The sequence below is a fragment of the Dendrobates tinctorius genome, unplaced genomic scaffold (genome assembly GCF_039654945.1).
Source record: "Dendrobates tinctorius isolate UK_male_01 unplaced genomic scaffold, ASM3965494v1 ptg000103l, whole genome shotgun sequence".
In the NCBI taxonomy this organism is placed as follows: Eukaryota; Metazoa; Chordata; class Amphibia; order Anura; family Dendrobatidae; genus Dendrobates; species Dendrobates tinctorius.
The window spans coordinates 6,134,887-6,153,178 of NW_027361771.1; the positions used below are offsets into that span (position 1 = coordinate 6,134,887).

General features: G+C 44.5%; 1 protein-coding gene across 3 annotated transcripts in view; it reads right to left on the reverse strand.

Annotated features, from left to right (window-relative positions):
* Positions 1-18,292, reverse strand: part of TMEM104 (transmembrane protein 104) — a 45,328-nt gene that overhangs the window by 25,934 nt on the left and 1,102 nt on the right. For all 3 annotated transcript variants that reach the window (XM_073587989.1, XM_073587991.1, XM_073587990.1), the window contains exons 2-4: positions 12,823-12,912; positions 8,733-8,854; positions 7,856-7,934 (exon numbers count right to left, since the gene is read on the reverse strand). In XM_073587989.1, coding sequence (XP_073444090.1) covers positions 7,856-7,934; positions 8,733-8,854; positions 12,823-12,867 — 246 coding nt within the window. In that variant the 5' untranslated portion in view covers positions 12,868-12,912. The remainder of the gene's footprint in view (positions 1-7,855; positions 7,935-8,732; positions 8,855-12,822; positions 12,913-18,292) is intronic.

Consider the following 18,292-nt stretch of genomic DNA (forward strand, 5'->3'; position numbering starts at 1 on the left):
GGAAGAACAGGAGGAGCACTGCCAAAGCCCTGCAAAATGACCTCCAGCAGGCCAAAAAAGTGCATGTGTCTGCACAAACGGTTAGAAACCGACTCCATGAGGATGGTCTGAGTGCCCAACATCCACAGAAAGGGTTGTGCTCACAGCCCAACACCGTGCGATCCTCCAAAGAAATGCCACCCCACACCATTACTGACCCACTGCCAAACCGGTCATGCTGAAGGATGTTGCAGGCAGCAGATCGCTCTCCACGGCGTCTCCAGACTCTGTCAAGTCTGCCACATGTGCTCAGTGTAAACCTGCTTTCATTTGTGAAGAGCACAGGGCGCCAGTGACAAATTTCCAATCCTGGTGTTCTGTGGCAAATGCCAAGCGTCCTGCACGGTGTTGGGCTGTGAGCCAGTGGTTTTGGGGATCTGCTTTTCCTCTCTCACCAAGGTTTTTCTCCCACAATTGCTCAGTTTGGCTGGACGGCTAGGTCTAGGAAGACTTATGGGGGTCCCAAACTTCTTCCATTTAAGGATTATGGAGGCCACTGTGCTCTTAGGAACCTTGAGTACTGCAGAAATTCTTTTGTAACCTTGGCCAGATGTGTGCCTTGCCACAATTCTGTCTCTGAGCTCCTTGGCCAGTTCCTTTGACCTCATGATTCTCATTTGGTCTGACATGGACTGTGAGCTGTGAAGTCCTATATAGACAGGTGTGTGCCTTTACAAATCAAGTCCTATCAGTTTAATTAACCACAGCTGGACTCCAATGAAGGAGTAGAACCATCTCAAGGAGGATCACAAGGAAATAGACAGCATGTGACTTAAATATGAGTGCCTGAGCAAAGCGACTGAATACTTACGACCATGTGATACTTTAGTTTTTCTTTTTTAATACATTTGCAAAAGTTTCTACATTTCTGGGGGGGGTTTCCAGTCAAGATGGAGTGCAGAATGTACATTAAAGAGGAAAAAAATGAACTTTTTTGAATTTATCAAATGGATGCAATGAAAAAAAGTGAAAAATTTAAAGGGGTCTGAATGTTTTCCATAGCCACTGTAATATATATATGGCTTGAGAAAGGATTACCATATCGGAAACGTCGCCACGCCACTAGGCTATTAAACAGTTCACACCACTACTATTTTGGTGGTTTTTTTTTCCTTGCTATTATCTAAGGATATTGAGGTGTCTGGAGACACGTGCACTGCTCTAGGGTATTCTGTGCTGTTCCTACTTTTTAAACATACATACACATATATATATATATATACACATATATATATATATATATATATATATATATATATATATATATATATAAAAATCCAACAATGTAGACCAGCTCACTCCTGTGAACCACCTGGAACCTCAGCTGACCTGGTTAACTCCATTGTGCCCGGATCTGGATGTAGGAGTCCATCCATACAAATGTGAACAACGACAAAGCAAAGTCCAGCAATAACGTGAGCAATCCAGGATGCTGTTAAAAATTTTTTTCTTTTTATTCATAAATCCATTAAAATGCAATGGTCCAAGCAGTTCAAAACAGCAATAACGCAGGAAAGTCGTGCAGATAGGACAAAGGATAAAGAGGTATGGAGAGATCCTAACAGGTGCGCATCCTGAAGAAAATCCCAATATCCCATGCAATACTGCTTACCCATATTAAACTCCACCAGGACAACAAGCAGCGCCGCAACCGACGCGCGTTTCACCTCTTTCTCAAGGTGCTGTCATCCTTAAGTATGGCCCATATCCATCATAAGCACTAAGCACTTTATATTGTAATCTGTAGGACTAATAAGCAGCGGACATTATCTGATCCTTCATTTTTGTCATATATGTATGTAATTTGTCAGTACTATATGTTTAATAAATCTTGTCATTTTTTATGATATTGGACTCGTACTCCATTTCTCCCTCTGTAATATGTCCCTATATGAGGTAATAACTCTGAAACGCTTCCATGGATCCCAGTGATTCTGACACTGTTTTCTCATGACATATTGTACTTCATGTTAGTGGTAAAATTTCATTCAAATAATTTGCGTTTATTTGTGAAAAAAAACGAAAATTTGGCGAAAATTTTGAAAATTTCGCAATTTTCCAACTTTGAATTTTTATGCCCTTAAATCACAGAGATAAGGCACACAAAAAACTTAACAAGTAACATTTCCCGCATGTTTACTTTACATCAGCACAATTTTGGAACCAAAATTTTTTTTTGTTAGGAAGTTATAAGGGTTAAAAGTTGACCAGCGATTTCTCATCTTTACAACACCATTTTATTTTTACGGACCACATCACATTTGAAGTCACTTTGAGGGGTCTATATGATAAAAAATTCCCAAAAGTGACACCATTCTAAAAACTGCACCCCTTAAGGTGCTCAAAACCACATTCAAGAAGTTTATTAACCCTTCAGGTGCTTCACAGGAAATTTTTGAATGTTTAAAAAAAAAAAAAAATGAACATTAACTTTTTTACAAAAAAATTACTTCAGGTCCAATTTTTTTTATTTTACCAATGGTAACAGGAGAAATTGGACTGCAAAAGTTATTGTGCAATTTCTCCTGAGTACGCTGATACCTGATATGTGGGGGGAACCACTGTTTCGGTGCATGGCAGAGCTCAGAAGGGAAGGAGCGCCGTTTGACTTTCTCAATGCAAAATTGGCTGGAATTCAGATCGGACGCCATGTCATGTTTGGAGAGCCCCAGATGTGCCTAAACAGTGGAAACCCCCCACAAGTGACCCCATTTTGGAAACTAGACCCCCAAAGGAACTTATCTAGATGTGTGGTGAGCACTTTGAAACCCCAAAGGCTTCACAGAAGTTTATAACGCCCGGGAGTGAAAATAAAAAAAATCATATTTTTTCCACAAACATGATTTTTTTAGTCCCCAAGGGTAACAGGAGAAATTGGACTCCAAAAGTTGTTGTCCAATTTGTCCTGAATACGCTGATACCCCATATGTGGGCGAAAACTAATGTATGGGCACACGTCGAGGCTCGGAAGGGAAGTAGTGACGTTTTGGAATGTAGACTTTGATGGAATGGTCAGCGGGTATAATGTTGCCTTTGGAGAGCCCCTGATGTACCTAAACAGTGGAAACCCCCCCCCACAAGTGACCCAATTTTGGAAACTAGATCCCTTAAGGAACTTATCTAGATGTGAGGTGAGCACTTTGAACCCCCAAGTGCTTCACAGAAGTTTAACACGCCCGGGCGTGAAAATTTAAAAAAATCATTTTTTTTCCACAAAAATGATGTTTTTGCCCCCAATTTTTTATCTTCCTAAAAGTAACAGGAGAAATTGGACGGAAAAAGTTGTTTTGCAGTTTGTCCTGAGTAGGCTGATACCCCATATGTTGGGGTAAAACACTGTTTGGGCGCATAGCAGAGCTTGGAAGGGAAGGAGCACCGTTTGATTTTTTTCAATGCAGAATTGGCTGGAATTGAGATCAGACGCCATGTTGCGTTTGGAGAGGACCTGATGTGCCTAAACAGTGGAAACCCCCCCAATTCTAACTCCAACACACACCTAACCCTAATCTCAGCCCTAACCCTAACGGGAAAATGGAAATAAATACATTTTTTTAATTTTATTATTTTTCCCTAACTAAGGGGGTGATAACGGGGGGTTTGATTTACTATTTATGGCGGGTTTTTATGTTTGGCAGCTGTCATACGCTAAAAGACGCTTTTTATTGTAAAAATAGTTTTTGTATCACCACATATTGAGAGCTATAATTTTTCCATATTTTCACCCACCGAGTCATGTGAGGTCTTATTTTTTGCGGAACGAGTTGACGTTTTTATTGGTAGCATTTTTGGGCATGTGACATTTTTTGATCGCTTTTTATTACGATTTTTGGGACGCAGAATGAACAAAAACCAGCATTTCAAGAATTTCTTTTGGGGGGTGCATTTACAACGTTCAGCGTGCGGTAAAATTGATTGTTTTGGCGCTTTTATACATTAAAAACAATTTTATTGCAAAAATAATTATTTTTGCATCGCTTTATTCAATTTATTAGGGAATATTTTTTTTTTAATTTATTTAGCGATTTTTTATAAATTATTTTTACACTTTTTTTTTTTTTTTCTAACTTTATTACAATGTCCCGGGGGGACATAACTGTCATCGCTGTGACAGATCAGCGATCTTTCACAGGCAGTGCTGCAAGCTTCCTCATTCCGGCGCTTTGCAGGCATGAGGAAGCCGCCTCCCTGCGGGCCCCTCGAAGGTCCCCACCACCATTTTGGATCCGGGGACCTGCAGGGAAGGAGCCCCCCGCAGCAGCGCTGCACATTGCGCTGCTGCGGGGGTCTCAGGGAAGCACGGAGGGAGCCCCCTCCCTGCCAATGCTTCCCTAAACCCCCGGTACACTGCGATCATGTTTGATCGCAGTGTGCCAGGGGTTAACGTGTCGGGGGCGGTCCGTGACCGCCCCTGACACATAGTGCTGGGTGTCAGCTGTGATAATCAGCTGACACCCGGCCGCGATCAGCGGCACTCACCAAGTGAGCGCCGCTGATCGCTATGACATACTATCCCGTCCATGGGCATAGGGGCCCGGCTCCCATGGAAGGGATAGTACGTCAGATGTCAGAAAGGGGTTAAAATGATACCTTGGTTGATGAAATCCGTCTTGTGGCTGCTGTTTAATCTTAATTTGTAGTTTTTAGTTTATGAGATTTTCGGGCTCCAGGGCGTCCTGTGGGGGGAGGGGGGTTATGTAGTGCTCTGGGGTGGGACTATGTAAGCAGAGCACCACGTGATTATGGGATTATGACAGGTCACTGAGCCCCTTATTTTACATACTGAATATTATATGTACTGGAAAAAAAAAAAACCATATAGCAGGCAGGTTGTAGTGCCCGCGCTGTAGCATGATCGCATCTATAATATTCATTTAATTATTTTATTTAGTGATATCAGTTTCTTCGGAAATAAAAAATTCTCTCTCAAAATGGTGCCAGAAGTGCCTTCGCAGTAGCATCTATTGGTTAAGTGGATAGATACTAGATACTACTGTGTATGCGCCATTTTGATAGAGGAAAAACTGTCTCCACCAAGATGGCGCATATGGCGCCTGCACAGTAGAATCTATAGGCTCGCGACCTGCGTTTTACCTGCAGATTACCCTGCGTTTTGACACTTGGTGATGGAGCAGGTGTAAAACCGCTGCGGATTACGCACAAAGAATTGACATGTTGCGGATTTAAAACCGCAGCTAATCCGCCCGGAAAAATACGCAGCATGTGCACTGCGTTTTTCAATTTCCATAGACTATAAAGATACTGTACAACACAGCAGTAACTGCTGCAGATCCGCAGGGCCAAAACCGCTGCGGATCCGCAATAGAATCAGCAACGTGTGCACAGACACTCTATGTATCAGAGCCGATCTGGCTATGGCAGTTTCTAGTCTCCCATGGAGGATATTGAAGCATGCCAAAAGTTAAAGAAAAATGTTTTTAAAAATATAAAAATAAAAATATAAAAAGTTCAAATCACCCCCCTTTCGCCCCATTCAAAATCTATTCTATTAATTCTAAACACTGCTTTTCGGTGATCACTTTGTATCTCCGTTCATACTGCACCCACACACACAAATGATACACCATTTCAAATGGTAAACTAGCCCCCTTCAGCAAGAAAATAGCCAAACAAACCACACATCCACAATTTGATCACAAAATACAGTTTAAATATTAATTTTCATAAACCTGCACTAAGGAAAAGTGACCTGCAGGTGGCACCACAGTACCCCAGAGCTGCTTACAGACATCAAACAAATCCAAATATTTGTCTTGGGGGCTTTCCAAACTGTTTGCGAGATTATTTTAGCCAAATTGGAGGATTTTGCACACTTCACTGCAGGTGAGGTACATATGCAAACACATTTGTAAACATGCACTGCCTATTGAATTGCACACTTGCTCCTTTCATACTCCACCCACACAAACAAATGATACACCATTTGAAAGGTCAAATGACCTGCAGATGGCAGCACACTACCCCAAAGCACACTACCACAAAGCTGCTTACAGACATCACAAACAAATCCAAACATTTGCCTTGGGGTCTTTCCAGCTTGCTCAAGTGCTTGCCCAGCCTATTTCAGGCATATTGGGGGATTGCACACTTCACTGCAGGTGAGTCACATATGCAAACACATTTGTAAACATGCACTGCTTTTTCGCTGATTACTTCACCCAACACCCACACATGATACACCATTTCAAAAGGTAAACTTGCTCCCTTCAGCAAGAAAAGAGCCAAACAAACCACACATTCATTTTAACACTAAAAATACAGTTTAAACATTCAATTTCATAAACTTGCAGAAAGACACAATGACCTGCAGGTGGCACCTCAACCGGAAAACATTTTTTGGCCTCTACTTATCAAACCAATTTATTGTATTACCAATCTACATATAGAAATAGCTGTCTGTGTTCATCAGCTCATGAAATATATTTACATTTGACCAGCCTGCTTTTTCTGAAATTGCATGCGCCCCCGACGACCAATGTGCAAAAATTTCGCACTGGCCAAGCTAGTAAAACAATAAAATTAAAATCAAACATACACATATTTGGTATCGCCGCGCTCAGAATCGCCCAATCAATAAAAAAAGGATTAACCTGGTCGCTAAACGGCATAGCGAGAAAAAAAGTAAAAACACCAGAATTATGTTTTTTGGTCGCCGCAACATTGCATTAAAATGCAATAACGGGTGATCAAAAGACTGTATCTGCACCAAAGTGGTATCATTAAAAACGTCAGCTCGGGGCGCAAAAAATAAGCCCTCACCCAACCCGAGATCACGAAAAATGGAGACACTAAGGGTATTGGAAAATGGCGCAATTTTTTTTTTCCTTTTTTCAACAACGTTTGAAATTTTTTCCCGTTTTCTAGTACACAACATGTTAAAACCAATGGATTCGTTCAAAAGTACAACTTGTCCTGCAAAAAACAAGCCCTCACACGGCCATATTGACGGAAAAATAAAAGTTATGACTCTGGGAAGGAGAGGAGCGAAAAACAAAAAATGCTGCGGGGGTTAGGGGGTTAATCAGTATAACGGCACCAACCTGACACTGTCTGTTGGTTACTCAGCACAATACTGTTGACAGGTTCCCTTTAAAGGGAATCTGTCACCCCTTTTTTGAGATATCATATAATGATATCATTCAATTGTGTGTCACATAAGGATTCTCTTAGTACTTTTGCTTCCCCCTGACCCCGCACCTTTCATGCATAAATACCTTGTTTATATCGGTTCAGATGTATGTAAACTGCCGCTGTCCGGTCCGCTGGGCGGGGCTTATTCAACTGCTCCCCCCCTCCCTGTCTTGCTCTACGCATTTCTTCTTGTGTAGAGCAAGACGGGGGGGGGGAGCAGGTGAATAAGCCCCGCCCAGCGGACCGGACAGCGGCAATTTACATACATTTGAACCGATATAAAAAAGGTATTTATGCATGAAAGGTGCGGGGTCAGGGGGAAGCAGAAGTACTAAGAGAATCCTTATGTGACACACAATTGAATGATATCATTATATGATATCTCAAAAAAGGAGTGACAGATTCCCTTTACGCAGGAGCAGGCGTGGCTGATCAGGGAAGAGAGCTGGAGTGACAGAGGCTTTAGATCTTTAGCCTTGTTTATTTATCAATTCAAATCCTGATTTGTCAGTAATGGAGGAACAGACTGGCCATGTAAAGGTACTGGTGGACTTGTCTTTAACAGAGCTATAGGCGCATAGAAGTAGTTTAGAGCACAAAATTCTGCTGACAGATTCCCTTTAAGAAACAAAACATTTGATTATTTTACAGAGACTGAACTCACCACCTCTTTCTCCCATCTCTTCCAGCGCAACTGAGCATTAGCAGCAGCCATAGCTTCAACAACAAAGGTTGTTGTCATATAGCTAGAAGAGAGAAATATCACCACGTTAGCAAGAAAGAGCTAATCTAAATGTGAAAGAGCCACCATCACATAAATGGGAGAGAGACAAAGGCCATCGTTCTACAGGATTCAAAGTAAAAAAAAAAAAAATTGGTCTCAGAAACAGCGCCCCACTTGTGCATGGGACAAGTCTGGTACTGCAGTCCAGCTTGAATGAAACAAACAGGGCTGACTTACAACAACCTACACATGTGTGCTGACATTTTTTTAAACAAAATCAGCTATGTTTTTCTAATTCTGAACAATCCTCCAATGCAACAAATTCATACTAAATACTGTATTTGTAAAAAGAGAATTAGACACCGGTTGCTAAAATTAAGCAATGTTCACAGGTTCACACCTCAATAGGCCTCCTTAGGATCTCTGTAGGGTGGTGCATTCACACAAGTAACATCAAGGTAAAGCATAAGAAATTGAAAGAATTGGAGCACTCACCCAGATCCTTCTTGATGTGCAATGTTATTCCATGGTAAAACGTGACATTAAACCATATTAAAGTGCGGAGTGCAGGTAGCAGGGCAGCTATGCAGATGAGAGAGCCTGACGGACTACGGCCGTTTAGCGCTTGCTTAGTGCGCTTCTACGGGACTCGTATAAGCACACTGCATTCACATATTCATAGACTTTTAAAAAAAGGGTCCATCATGGGAGGAAATCTATTTTGGAATCTGTACCATACAAACTGCCACCCGGACTCCTGTTTATGGTGGCACAAGATAAGCATTTGACTCCATATGGTGCTGGCACCCCGTGTACTCACCTCATAAACGCTAAGAAGATGATGAGAATAAGACTTATTAACCAGCCGGCGTTGGCAAATGCCTTGGGCATTGTGAGGGCACCTGTGCCAACAATTAAGTTAAACATGTATATCAGGCCGACCTGCAGGAAAAAAATAGTTGTATTTTTAAAAATAATTTGAACAGGAAATTAATATTTCAGATGACTTCATTTTGTAATAAGGTGTGAGACTGCTTAAATACTAGTTCCCAAAAAAAAAAAAAAAGATAGCATGGCAGACAGAGGAAATCTGGATTTTTACTGGCTGCCAGGGAAAATGCAGATTATGCAGTTCCCCATATACAGTGGGGAAAATAAGTATTTGATGCACTGCCGATTTTGCAAGTTTTCCCACCTACAAAGAATGTAGAGGTCTGGTTACACTCCAACCTCTTCATCATGGCCAAGACCAAAGAGCTATCCAAGGACACAAGGGACTAAATTGTAGACCTCCACAAGAATGGGATCGGCTACATGACAATATGCAAGCAGCTTAGTGAGAAGGCTACTACTGTTGGCACAATTATTAGAAAATGGAAGAAACACAAGATGACTGTCACTCTTTCTCGGTATGGGGCTCCATGCAAGATCTTGCCTTGTGGGGCAAGGATTATGCTGAGAAAGGTCAGGAATCTTCCCATGTAGTTCTGGGCTGACCTGGTCAATGACGTGAAGAGAGCTGAGGACAGCAGTCTCAAATATTACTGTTAGTAACACACTACGCCATCATGGATTAAAATCCAGCAGGGCACCCAAGGTCATCCTGCTCAAACTAGCACATGGTCAGTCCCGTTTGAAGTTTAACCAATGACCATCTGGACAATCCAGAGGAGGAATGGGAGAAGGTCATGTGGTCAGATGAAACCAAGTAGAAATTTTTGGTATCAACCGCACTCGCCGTGTGTGGAGGAAGAAGAAGGATGAGTACAACTCCAAGAACACTATCTTAACCATGAAGCATGGTGAGGGAAACATCATACTTTGGGGGGTGCTTTTCTGCAAAGGCGACAGGATGACTGTACCGTATTGAAGGGACGATAGATGGGGTCATGTTTTCTGAGATTTCGGCCAACAATCTCCTTCCTTCAGTAAAGGGGGTTTTACACTAAGCGATATCGCTAGCAATATCGCTAAAACATCACTGGTTTTGTGACGTTATAGCGATATTGCTAGCGATATCGCTATGTGTGATACTTACCAGCGACCGGCTCCCCCGCTGTCCATCGCTGATCGCGCGAGAATGTCCGGCTCCATTTCTCGTCGGGCGCTTCCTGCTGAGACTTCCTGCTGTGACGACGAGCGACGTTGGAGGCGGGCGGGAGGACGTCAGGATCGCTGTGTGTGAAAGGTGAGTATCGTGCGCTGCGTCGCTGCTGCATCGCTGTGAATCTTTCTGTATGAAAGCTCACTAGCGATCATTTAGCGATGCACCAGCGATCCTGACCGGGCCGGATCGCTGGTCGGATCGCTGGTGCATCGCTAAATGTAAAAGGGCCTAAATAAGAGCATTGAAGATGGCTCGTGGCTGGGTCTTCCGATAGATGGGGTCATGTTTTCTGAGATTTCGGCCAACAATCTCCATCCTGCAGTAAGAGCATTGAAGATGGGTCGTGGCTGGGTCTTCCAGCATGGCAATGACCCCAAACACACAGCCAGGGTAACTATGGAGTGGCTCCATAAGAAGCATTTCAAAGGTCCTGGAGTGGCCTAGGCAGTTTCCAAACCTGAACCCAATAGAAAATCTTTGGAGGGATCTGAAACTCAATATTGCTTAGCAACAGCCCTGAAACCTGAAAGATCTGGAGAAGATCTGTATGGAGGAGTGGGCCCAAGTCCTTGCCAACAAACTTGGTCAAGAAATACAGGAATCATCTGACCCCTGTAATTGCAAACAAAGGTTTCTGTACCAAATATTTAGTTCTGTTTTTCTATTGTATCAAATACTTATTTCATGCAATAAAATGCAAATTAGTTATGTAAAAAACATTCAATGTGATTTTCTATTTTTTTTATTTTTAGATTCTGTCTCTCACAGTTGAAGAGCACCTACAATAAAAATTGCCGACCTCTCCATTCCTTGTCTTTGGGAAAACTTGCAAAATCGTTAGTGCATCCGATTCTTATTCTCCCCACTGTATCAGTATATTGCAGCTGGAATTGTGATGGTAATATGGTCTTTGGGGGTCCATAGTAGCTGGCCATGCATGATGGGTTATTATGGGTTGTAGCACATGACTATTTTACATATTTCTTATGTTTCATCACTTTTCCTCTGCCAAGTTATTGATGTCAGCAAGACCAGTGATCGTACCTCCTTAGTCAGCCGCTTTACTCAACCTCTGGCCTTAGTCATGAAGCTGAGCCAGAAAATGTCTTGACAACAGTCGCTTAATTGGGGAAGTGTACATAACACGGCGTCCCATGGTTAGTAAGCTCTGCAAAACTGCCAGACACGTGCGTTTTGTCTGAAATCAGTTTCTAAAAATGCTCCGTCAATGGTGTTTAGGAAAATATCTGAGGAGCATGTGTCACCTGATACAGATCTTTATGTGGGGACAATGGACATCTATGAAACTGCACTTAAAAGCTGGCTGACAAATGGACCGATACCCTCCAAAAACCCTTGGATGAAAGATTAACCATGTATACAAGGATGGGCACGTGAGCCCTCCTTAAGACTCCCTGAAAACATGCAGTGATTGGGTGTGGACAAAGCAACAAACACTACTTTTGGAAAAGTGTGAAAAATTAGCAGAGGATTACAGTATCGGTAAAGTGCAGGAGATTTTACCAAATCTCATTAACGCTCTTTACAACAAAAAACATCATTTTTGTGACTCTTCACCTCAGATTCTCTGAGTATGGTAACATCCACATCAAACCCACACTTAACCCTGTGAGGACATATCCTAAAGCTCTCGTGTACCAATAAGCAGAGATGAGCGAATTTGATTGGGTCAGGGCTTATTCGGCAAGTTATAGCACTTACCAAATAGCTGCATCGGAATCCCGGATATCTGGAGCGATCCCGATAATCAGCTGTTCGGCGCCGTCTGCATGTGCATGTGTCGCGGCTGTGTGACAGTCACAACACATAGGCTCTCCATACATGTTGGAGAAGCCCTAGCCTGGTCAAATTCGCTCATCTGTACTAATAAGTAGCTGGTGGGTGGTAGCCACAAAGTCAGTTTAGGCCCCTACTTTGTGTAGGTCAGTACAAAACACTGGCACATGACTTATTCCTTCCAAAGACCATACTGAGGACCAGGAGGCACTCATTACGAGTGGAAGAAAGGCGATTCTGGCAGCTAAATAGGAAAGGGTTCTTTACAGTTAGAGCAGTCAGACTGTGGAATGCCCTACCACAAGATGTAGTAGTGGCAGACACTATAACAGCTTTTAAAAAAGGGCTGGATGATTACCTTGATACACATAACATTCCAGATTATAGTTAAAATTAGTGACGAAATGCACAATTGGTGGAGAAAGGTTGAACTTGATGGATCTAGGTCTTTTTTCAACCTATGTAGCTTTGTAACTGTGTGTTTCTTGTGGTCATGGTTATACCGATACATGTGATAAAATCTTAAGGTGGAGCTCCACAGCTGCTTCCTTTTCAAGATCTTCTATGATTCTATGATCTCTGATGGTCCAAGGTGGAGCCTCAAACACTTTATTCCTAGAATTAGTGGGCGTCCCATCGAGAAGTCCTGATAAGTCCCTGGTTCTAGTTTTCCATGTATGATGCACACATATTGAGATACATAACTGAAACATGATATATTGCATAATGACAGCATTTCTCAGGATGACCAGATGGCAGGACTCTCACGGGCTATATGATCTATTGTGATTTACATCATATAGGAACAGATTGCTCATGACGTCTGTGCTACAAATGACACAAGAAAATCACTATTATTCCTATCAAATGGGGGAAATCATATGTGGTCCGTGCGTAATGTAGAAAATGGAGACACTGGACAAATTCAGAAACAAACTGAATGAAATATAAACTGTTACCATTATTCACCTACTCCATGTCACACAAGCATAACTGTAATACTTACAAATGGAGAATAGAGCTCCCCCGTATCTGTGATTTCACCTGCCATGGCTGGGGTGGGGAGGGAAAGAGTGGGGAGAAGGGGCAGGGTAACCTAGAAAAGAAGTAGAAATAACCACAGTGAATTTTACATTAATAGAGACAAGTCAGCCTGCCTTACCCTGTAAGCATGACACCATACAACTTTACAGAGTAGGAATATGTGGTCAGAAAATGCGCGCTACGAATCACTGTAATCAAGGATTAGTTCTAAAGTGGTCGTTATTCGACGCGTTTCAGAGTTTCACAGAACTCCTTCCTCAGGAAAAACCATGTGTCCTCTGATGGCATATGTCCAGAGAATGGATCAGACACACGTGTCCACCAGTGACTTAAGGCCCCCCATACAAGTTAGACTAATGCTGGCGGAACCTGCTGATATCGACAGGGTCGGCTGACAGCATAATAGGTTTGGTGGGGGGGGGGGGTTCTTGAAAAATTATTGTCAGGGGTGATATGAAAATCAAAAATGCCAGCTCCTCTTTTTAATCTGTAAGAGATAAGCCGCCACCAGAGATGTCTAACAGTAGGTCCTTTATACAGAACAAATACCCCAGGGTATGGGAGAGGTGGGTGAAATAGACCGCTATCTAGCGTGTCTGGGGGCTCTAGTCCCATCCTTATGTTCTCCCCAACAAGCATTTCTCTCACTCTGGCCACCTTTACAGCTTACTATGCTAGTATTCTATGGCTGGCACCCCCTCCCATCGCAGACAGTATGGGACTGGGAATGAGGCATGGATTTTGTAGTAGGAGATTGGGGTAATAAATGCATAATAAGCACTGCAATACACAGTAAGGGATTTCTGCAAATGAACTGCTAAATATAGAGCGGGTTGTTTGAGGGTGGAGGGCTCACCTTTGTATTCCAGATATAGCATTTTTTCAGGTTTTAGTAGTGAATTCAGATTCATTGTTGAGCTAACATTGTGAACGTGAAATATGCGGGGCGATAATAATACATTGTGATCTTCTTATTATTGCCACTCACATTCCTTTTACTATCATAACAATACCATGACTGCCTGGTAATTATCCCACATTAGGACGCATAGTTCTTGCATTATCCATCACCCGGAGCTATATCTGCAGCACAACACCCGAGCGGCTGAATGTACTCATAAGCATTTACATACTGAACACAATGGCAGTCTGGGAGCGGTGTGCAGGCCAGAGATTTTAGGAATAAGGCTGCTGCAGTCCATTAGCCATACAAGGAGCGCTCCCATTATTCATATGGGTTGTCACCTATTTACCATATGAATAAACTATTACCAGGTTACTAGATACCTGGAGGTTACAGGTATAAGCCCTCTAGGTCTGGGGATATAGGAGGTGAAGAAGCAAATGAACCCATTCCAAAAGAGCAAAGTAAACCTCACAGAACAGGGAAAAAAGGAAACACCACACATCCAAAATAATATACTGTATGTCCCTTATCCCTCACAGCCATGCCATGTACTTTCCCCCATAATCACAGCAGTGCCCTGTCACCTGTAGCTCATACCTCCAACTGGCACAGCAGGTGTCCCCCCTCTCTCATTAAAACTTTGGCCCCAACAAAATATATTTTAGGGTCACCGGCTATCTGACCCGGCTTATACTGTACTGTGGAATAAGAGGAAGGAACATCCTGACACAAAGGGAAGCTAAAGATTACCTACAGCGAACATTAATATATGGACACATTCACTCATACATTATGTGTAAATGCAGATATGTATGTGACATACAGGCAGAGAGGGGAGAGCAAGATCAGACATGTTTGCGAAGATGTCCGAGAAGATAAGTGAGACAGAATGCACAGTCTCACCAAAACTGCATGAAAAGGAAGATGGCGTCTTAGTTCTTACAAATGCTCAAGCTCTGACACACAGTGATAGAGAACCTCACAGTATTCCCTGAAGGAGCCGAGCCTCACTACAGCATAACAGTGCGCACAGGTGTACAGCTCGGGTACTTGTACCCACACAGCGAGAGAGAGCCCCACTGCATTCCCTGAAGGAGTCGAGCCTCACTACAGCATAACAGTGCGCACAGGTGTACAGCTCGGGTACTTGTACCCACACAAGGAGAGAACCCCACAGCATTCCCTGAAGGAGCCGAGCCTCAGTACAGCATAACAGTGCGCACAGGTGTACAGCTCGGGTACTTGTACCCACACAGGGAGAGAGAACCCCACAGCATTCCCTGAAGGAGCCGAGCCTCAGTACAGCATAACAGTGCGCACAGGTGTACAGCTCGGGTACTTGTACCCACACAGGGAGAGAACCCCACAGCATTCCCTGAAGGAGCCGAGCCTCAGTACAGCATAACAGTGCGCACAGGTGTACAGCTCGGGTACTTGTACCCACACAGGGAGAGAACCCCACAGCATTCCCTGAAGGAGCCGAGCCTCAGTACAGCATAACAGTGCGCACAGGTGTACAGCTCGGGTACTTGTACCCACACAGGGAGAGAACCCCACAGCATTCCCTGAAGGAGCCGAGCCTCAGTACAGCATAACAGTAAGCACAGGTGAACAGCTCGGGTACTTGTACCCACACAGGGAGAGAGAACCCCACAGCATTCCCTGAAGGAGCCGAGCCTCACTACAGCATAACAGTGCATTCAGGTGTACAGCTCGGGTACTTGTTCCCACACAGGGAGAGAGAACCCCACAGCATTCCCTGAAGGAGCCGAGCCTCACTACAGCATAACAGTGCATTCAGGTGTACAGCTCGGGTACTTGAACCCACACAGGGAGAGAGAGCCCCACAGCATTCCCTGAAGGAGTCGAGCCTCAGTACAGCATAACAGTGCGCACAGGTGTACAGCTCCGGTACTTGTACCCACACAGGGAGAGAACCCCACAGCATTCCCTGAAGGAGCCGAGCCTCACTACAGCATAACAGTGCGCTCAGGTGTACAGCTCGGGTACTTGTACCCACACAGGGAGAGAACCCCACAGCATTCCCTGAAGGAGTCGAGCCTCACTACAGCATAACAGTGCGCACAGGTTTACAGCTCGGGTACTTGTACCCACACAGCGAGAGAGAACTCCACAGCATTCCCTGAAGGAGCCGAGCCTCACTACAGCATAACAGTGCGCACAGGTGTACAGCTCGGGTACTTGTACCCACACAGGGAGAGAGAACCCCACAGCATTCCCTGAAGGAGCCGAGCCTCACTACAGCATAACAGTGCGCTCAGGTGTACAGCTCGGGTACTTGTACCCACACAGGGAGAGAGAACCTCACAGCATTCCCTGAAGGAGCCGAGCCTCACTACAGCATAACAGTGCGCTCAGGTGTACAGCTCGGGTACTTGTACCCACACAGGGAGAGAGAACCTCACAGTATTCCCTGAAGGAGCCGAGCCTCACTACAGCATAACAGTGTGCACAGGTGTACAGCTCGGGTACTTGTACCCACACAGCGAGAGAGAACCCCACAGCATTCCCTGAAGGAACCGAGCCTCAGTACAGCATAACAGTGCGCACAGGTGTACAGCTCGGGTACTTGTACCCACACAGCGAGAGAGAACCCCACAGCATTACCTGAAGGAGTCGAGCCTCACTACAGCATAACAGTGCGCACAGGTGTACAGCTTGGACACTTGTACCCACACAGGGAGAGAGAACCCCACAGCATTCCCTGAAGGAGCCGAGCCTCAGTACAGCATAACAGTGCGCACAGGTGTACAGCTCAGGTACTTGTACCCACACAGCGAGAGAACCCCACAGCATTCCCTGAAGGAGCCGAGCCTCACTACAGCATAACAGTGCGCTCAGGTGTACAGCTCCGGTACTTGTACCCACACAGGGAGAGAGAACCCACAGCATTCCCTGAAGGAGCCGAGCCGCACTACAGCATAACAGTGCGCTCAGGTGTACAGCTCGGGTACTTGTACCCACACAGCAAGAGAACCCCACAGCATTCCCTGAAGGAGCTGAGCCTCACTACAGCATAACAGTGCGCTTAGGTGTACAGCTCGGGTACTTGTACCCACACAGGGAGAGAGAACCCACAGCATTCCCTGAAGGAGCCGAGCCTCACTACAGCATAACAGTGCGCTTAGGTGTACAGCTCAGGTACTTGTACCCACACAGGGAGAGAAAACCCACAGCATTCCCTGAAGGAGCCGAGCCTCACTACAGCATAACAGTGCGCTTAGGTGTACAGCTCGGGTACTTGTACCCACACAGGGAGAGAGAACCCACAGCATTCCCTGAAGGAGCCGAGCCTCACTACAGCATAATAGTGCGCACAGGTGTACAGCTCGGGTACTTGTACCCACACAGGGAGAGAGAACCCCACAGCATTCCCTGAAGGAGCCAAGCCTCACTACAGCATAACAGTGCGCTCATGTGTACAGCTCGGGTACTTGTACCCACACAGGAGAGAGAACCCCACAGCATTCCCTGAAGGAGCCAAGCCTCACTACAGCATAACAGTGCGCTCATGTGTACAGCTCGGGTACTTGTACCCACACAGGAGAGAGAACCCCACAGCATTCCCTGAAGGAGCCAAGCCTCACTACAGCATAACAGTGCGCACAGGTGTACAGCTCGGGTACTTGTACCCACACAGGGAGAGAGAACCCCACAGCATTCCCTGAAGGAGCCGAGCCTCACTACAGCATAACAGTGCGCACAGGTGTACAGCTCGGGTACTTGTACCCACACAGGGAGAGAACCCACTGATCTACTGGAAACCTCCAAGTGCAGGTAAATTACCAACAGATATGTAACCATTACTAATTTGTTCCCAAAGCCTAACTCCATGCCATCACTGAAAATACAGCATTTTTTGGGGGGAAACGGCGTGTGATATGAGTTTAGACAAGCATCTTTAAGTTACACTTGATCACAAGCAGTTGGTGAACAGGTCTCTCTACAGGTTAATGCACTCCTATCAAAGATGTAATCCCCTAAACCTTCCTAAATTTGTATGCTATGTAGTGTAATAATAGTATTAAAATACTTACTGATTGCAGCGCTGGTCATCTTCTGACTTATGTGACCTCAACTCAGACTCATCGATCACTCAGGAACCAGAAGTCACTTACAGACCACGTGCACACTCTCAGTATTTGGTCAGTATTTTACCTCAGTATCTGTAAGCCAAGACCAGGAGTGGGGGATAAATCCAGAAGTGGTGACAGGTTTCTATTATACTTTCCTCTGATTGTTCCACTCCTGGTTTTGGCTTACAGATACTGAGGTAAAAAACTCACCAAATACTGAACGTGTGAACGTGGCCTTACAATGATAGATTTACATTCTGGTCACACATAAATCCCTGTGTGATCTGGCAAGCTGATGTCACGTGACTCAGTAGAGGACCGGAGCAGAGCTGGAAACTGGGTAACATGGCAGTAACCAGCAGAGGATATTATTTTTACAACTACACTACATTGCATACATAAGACATGGACTGTGCGACTGCTGCTGA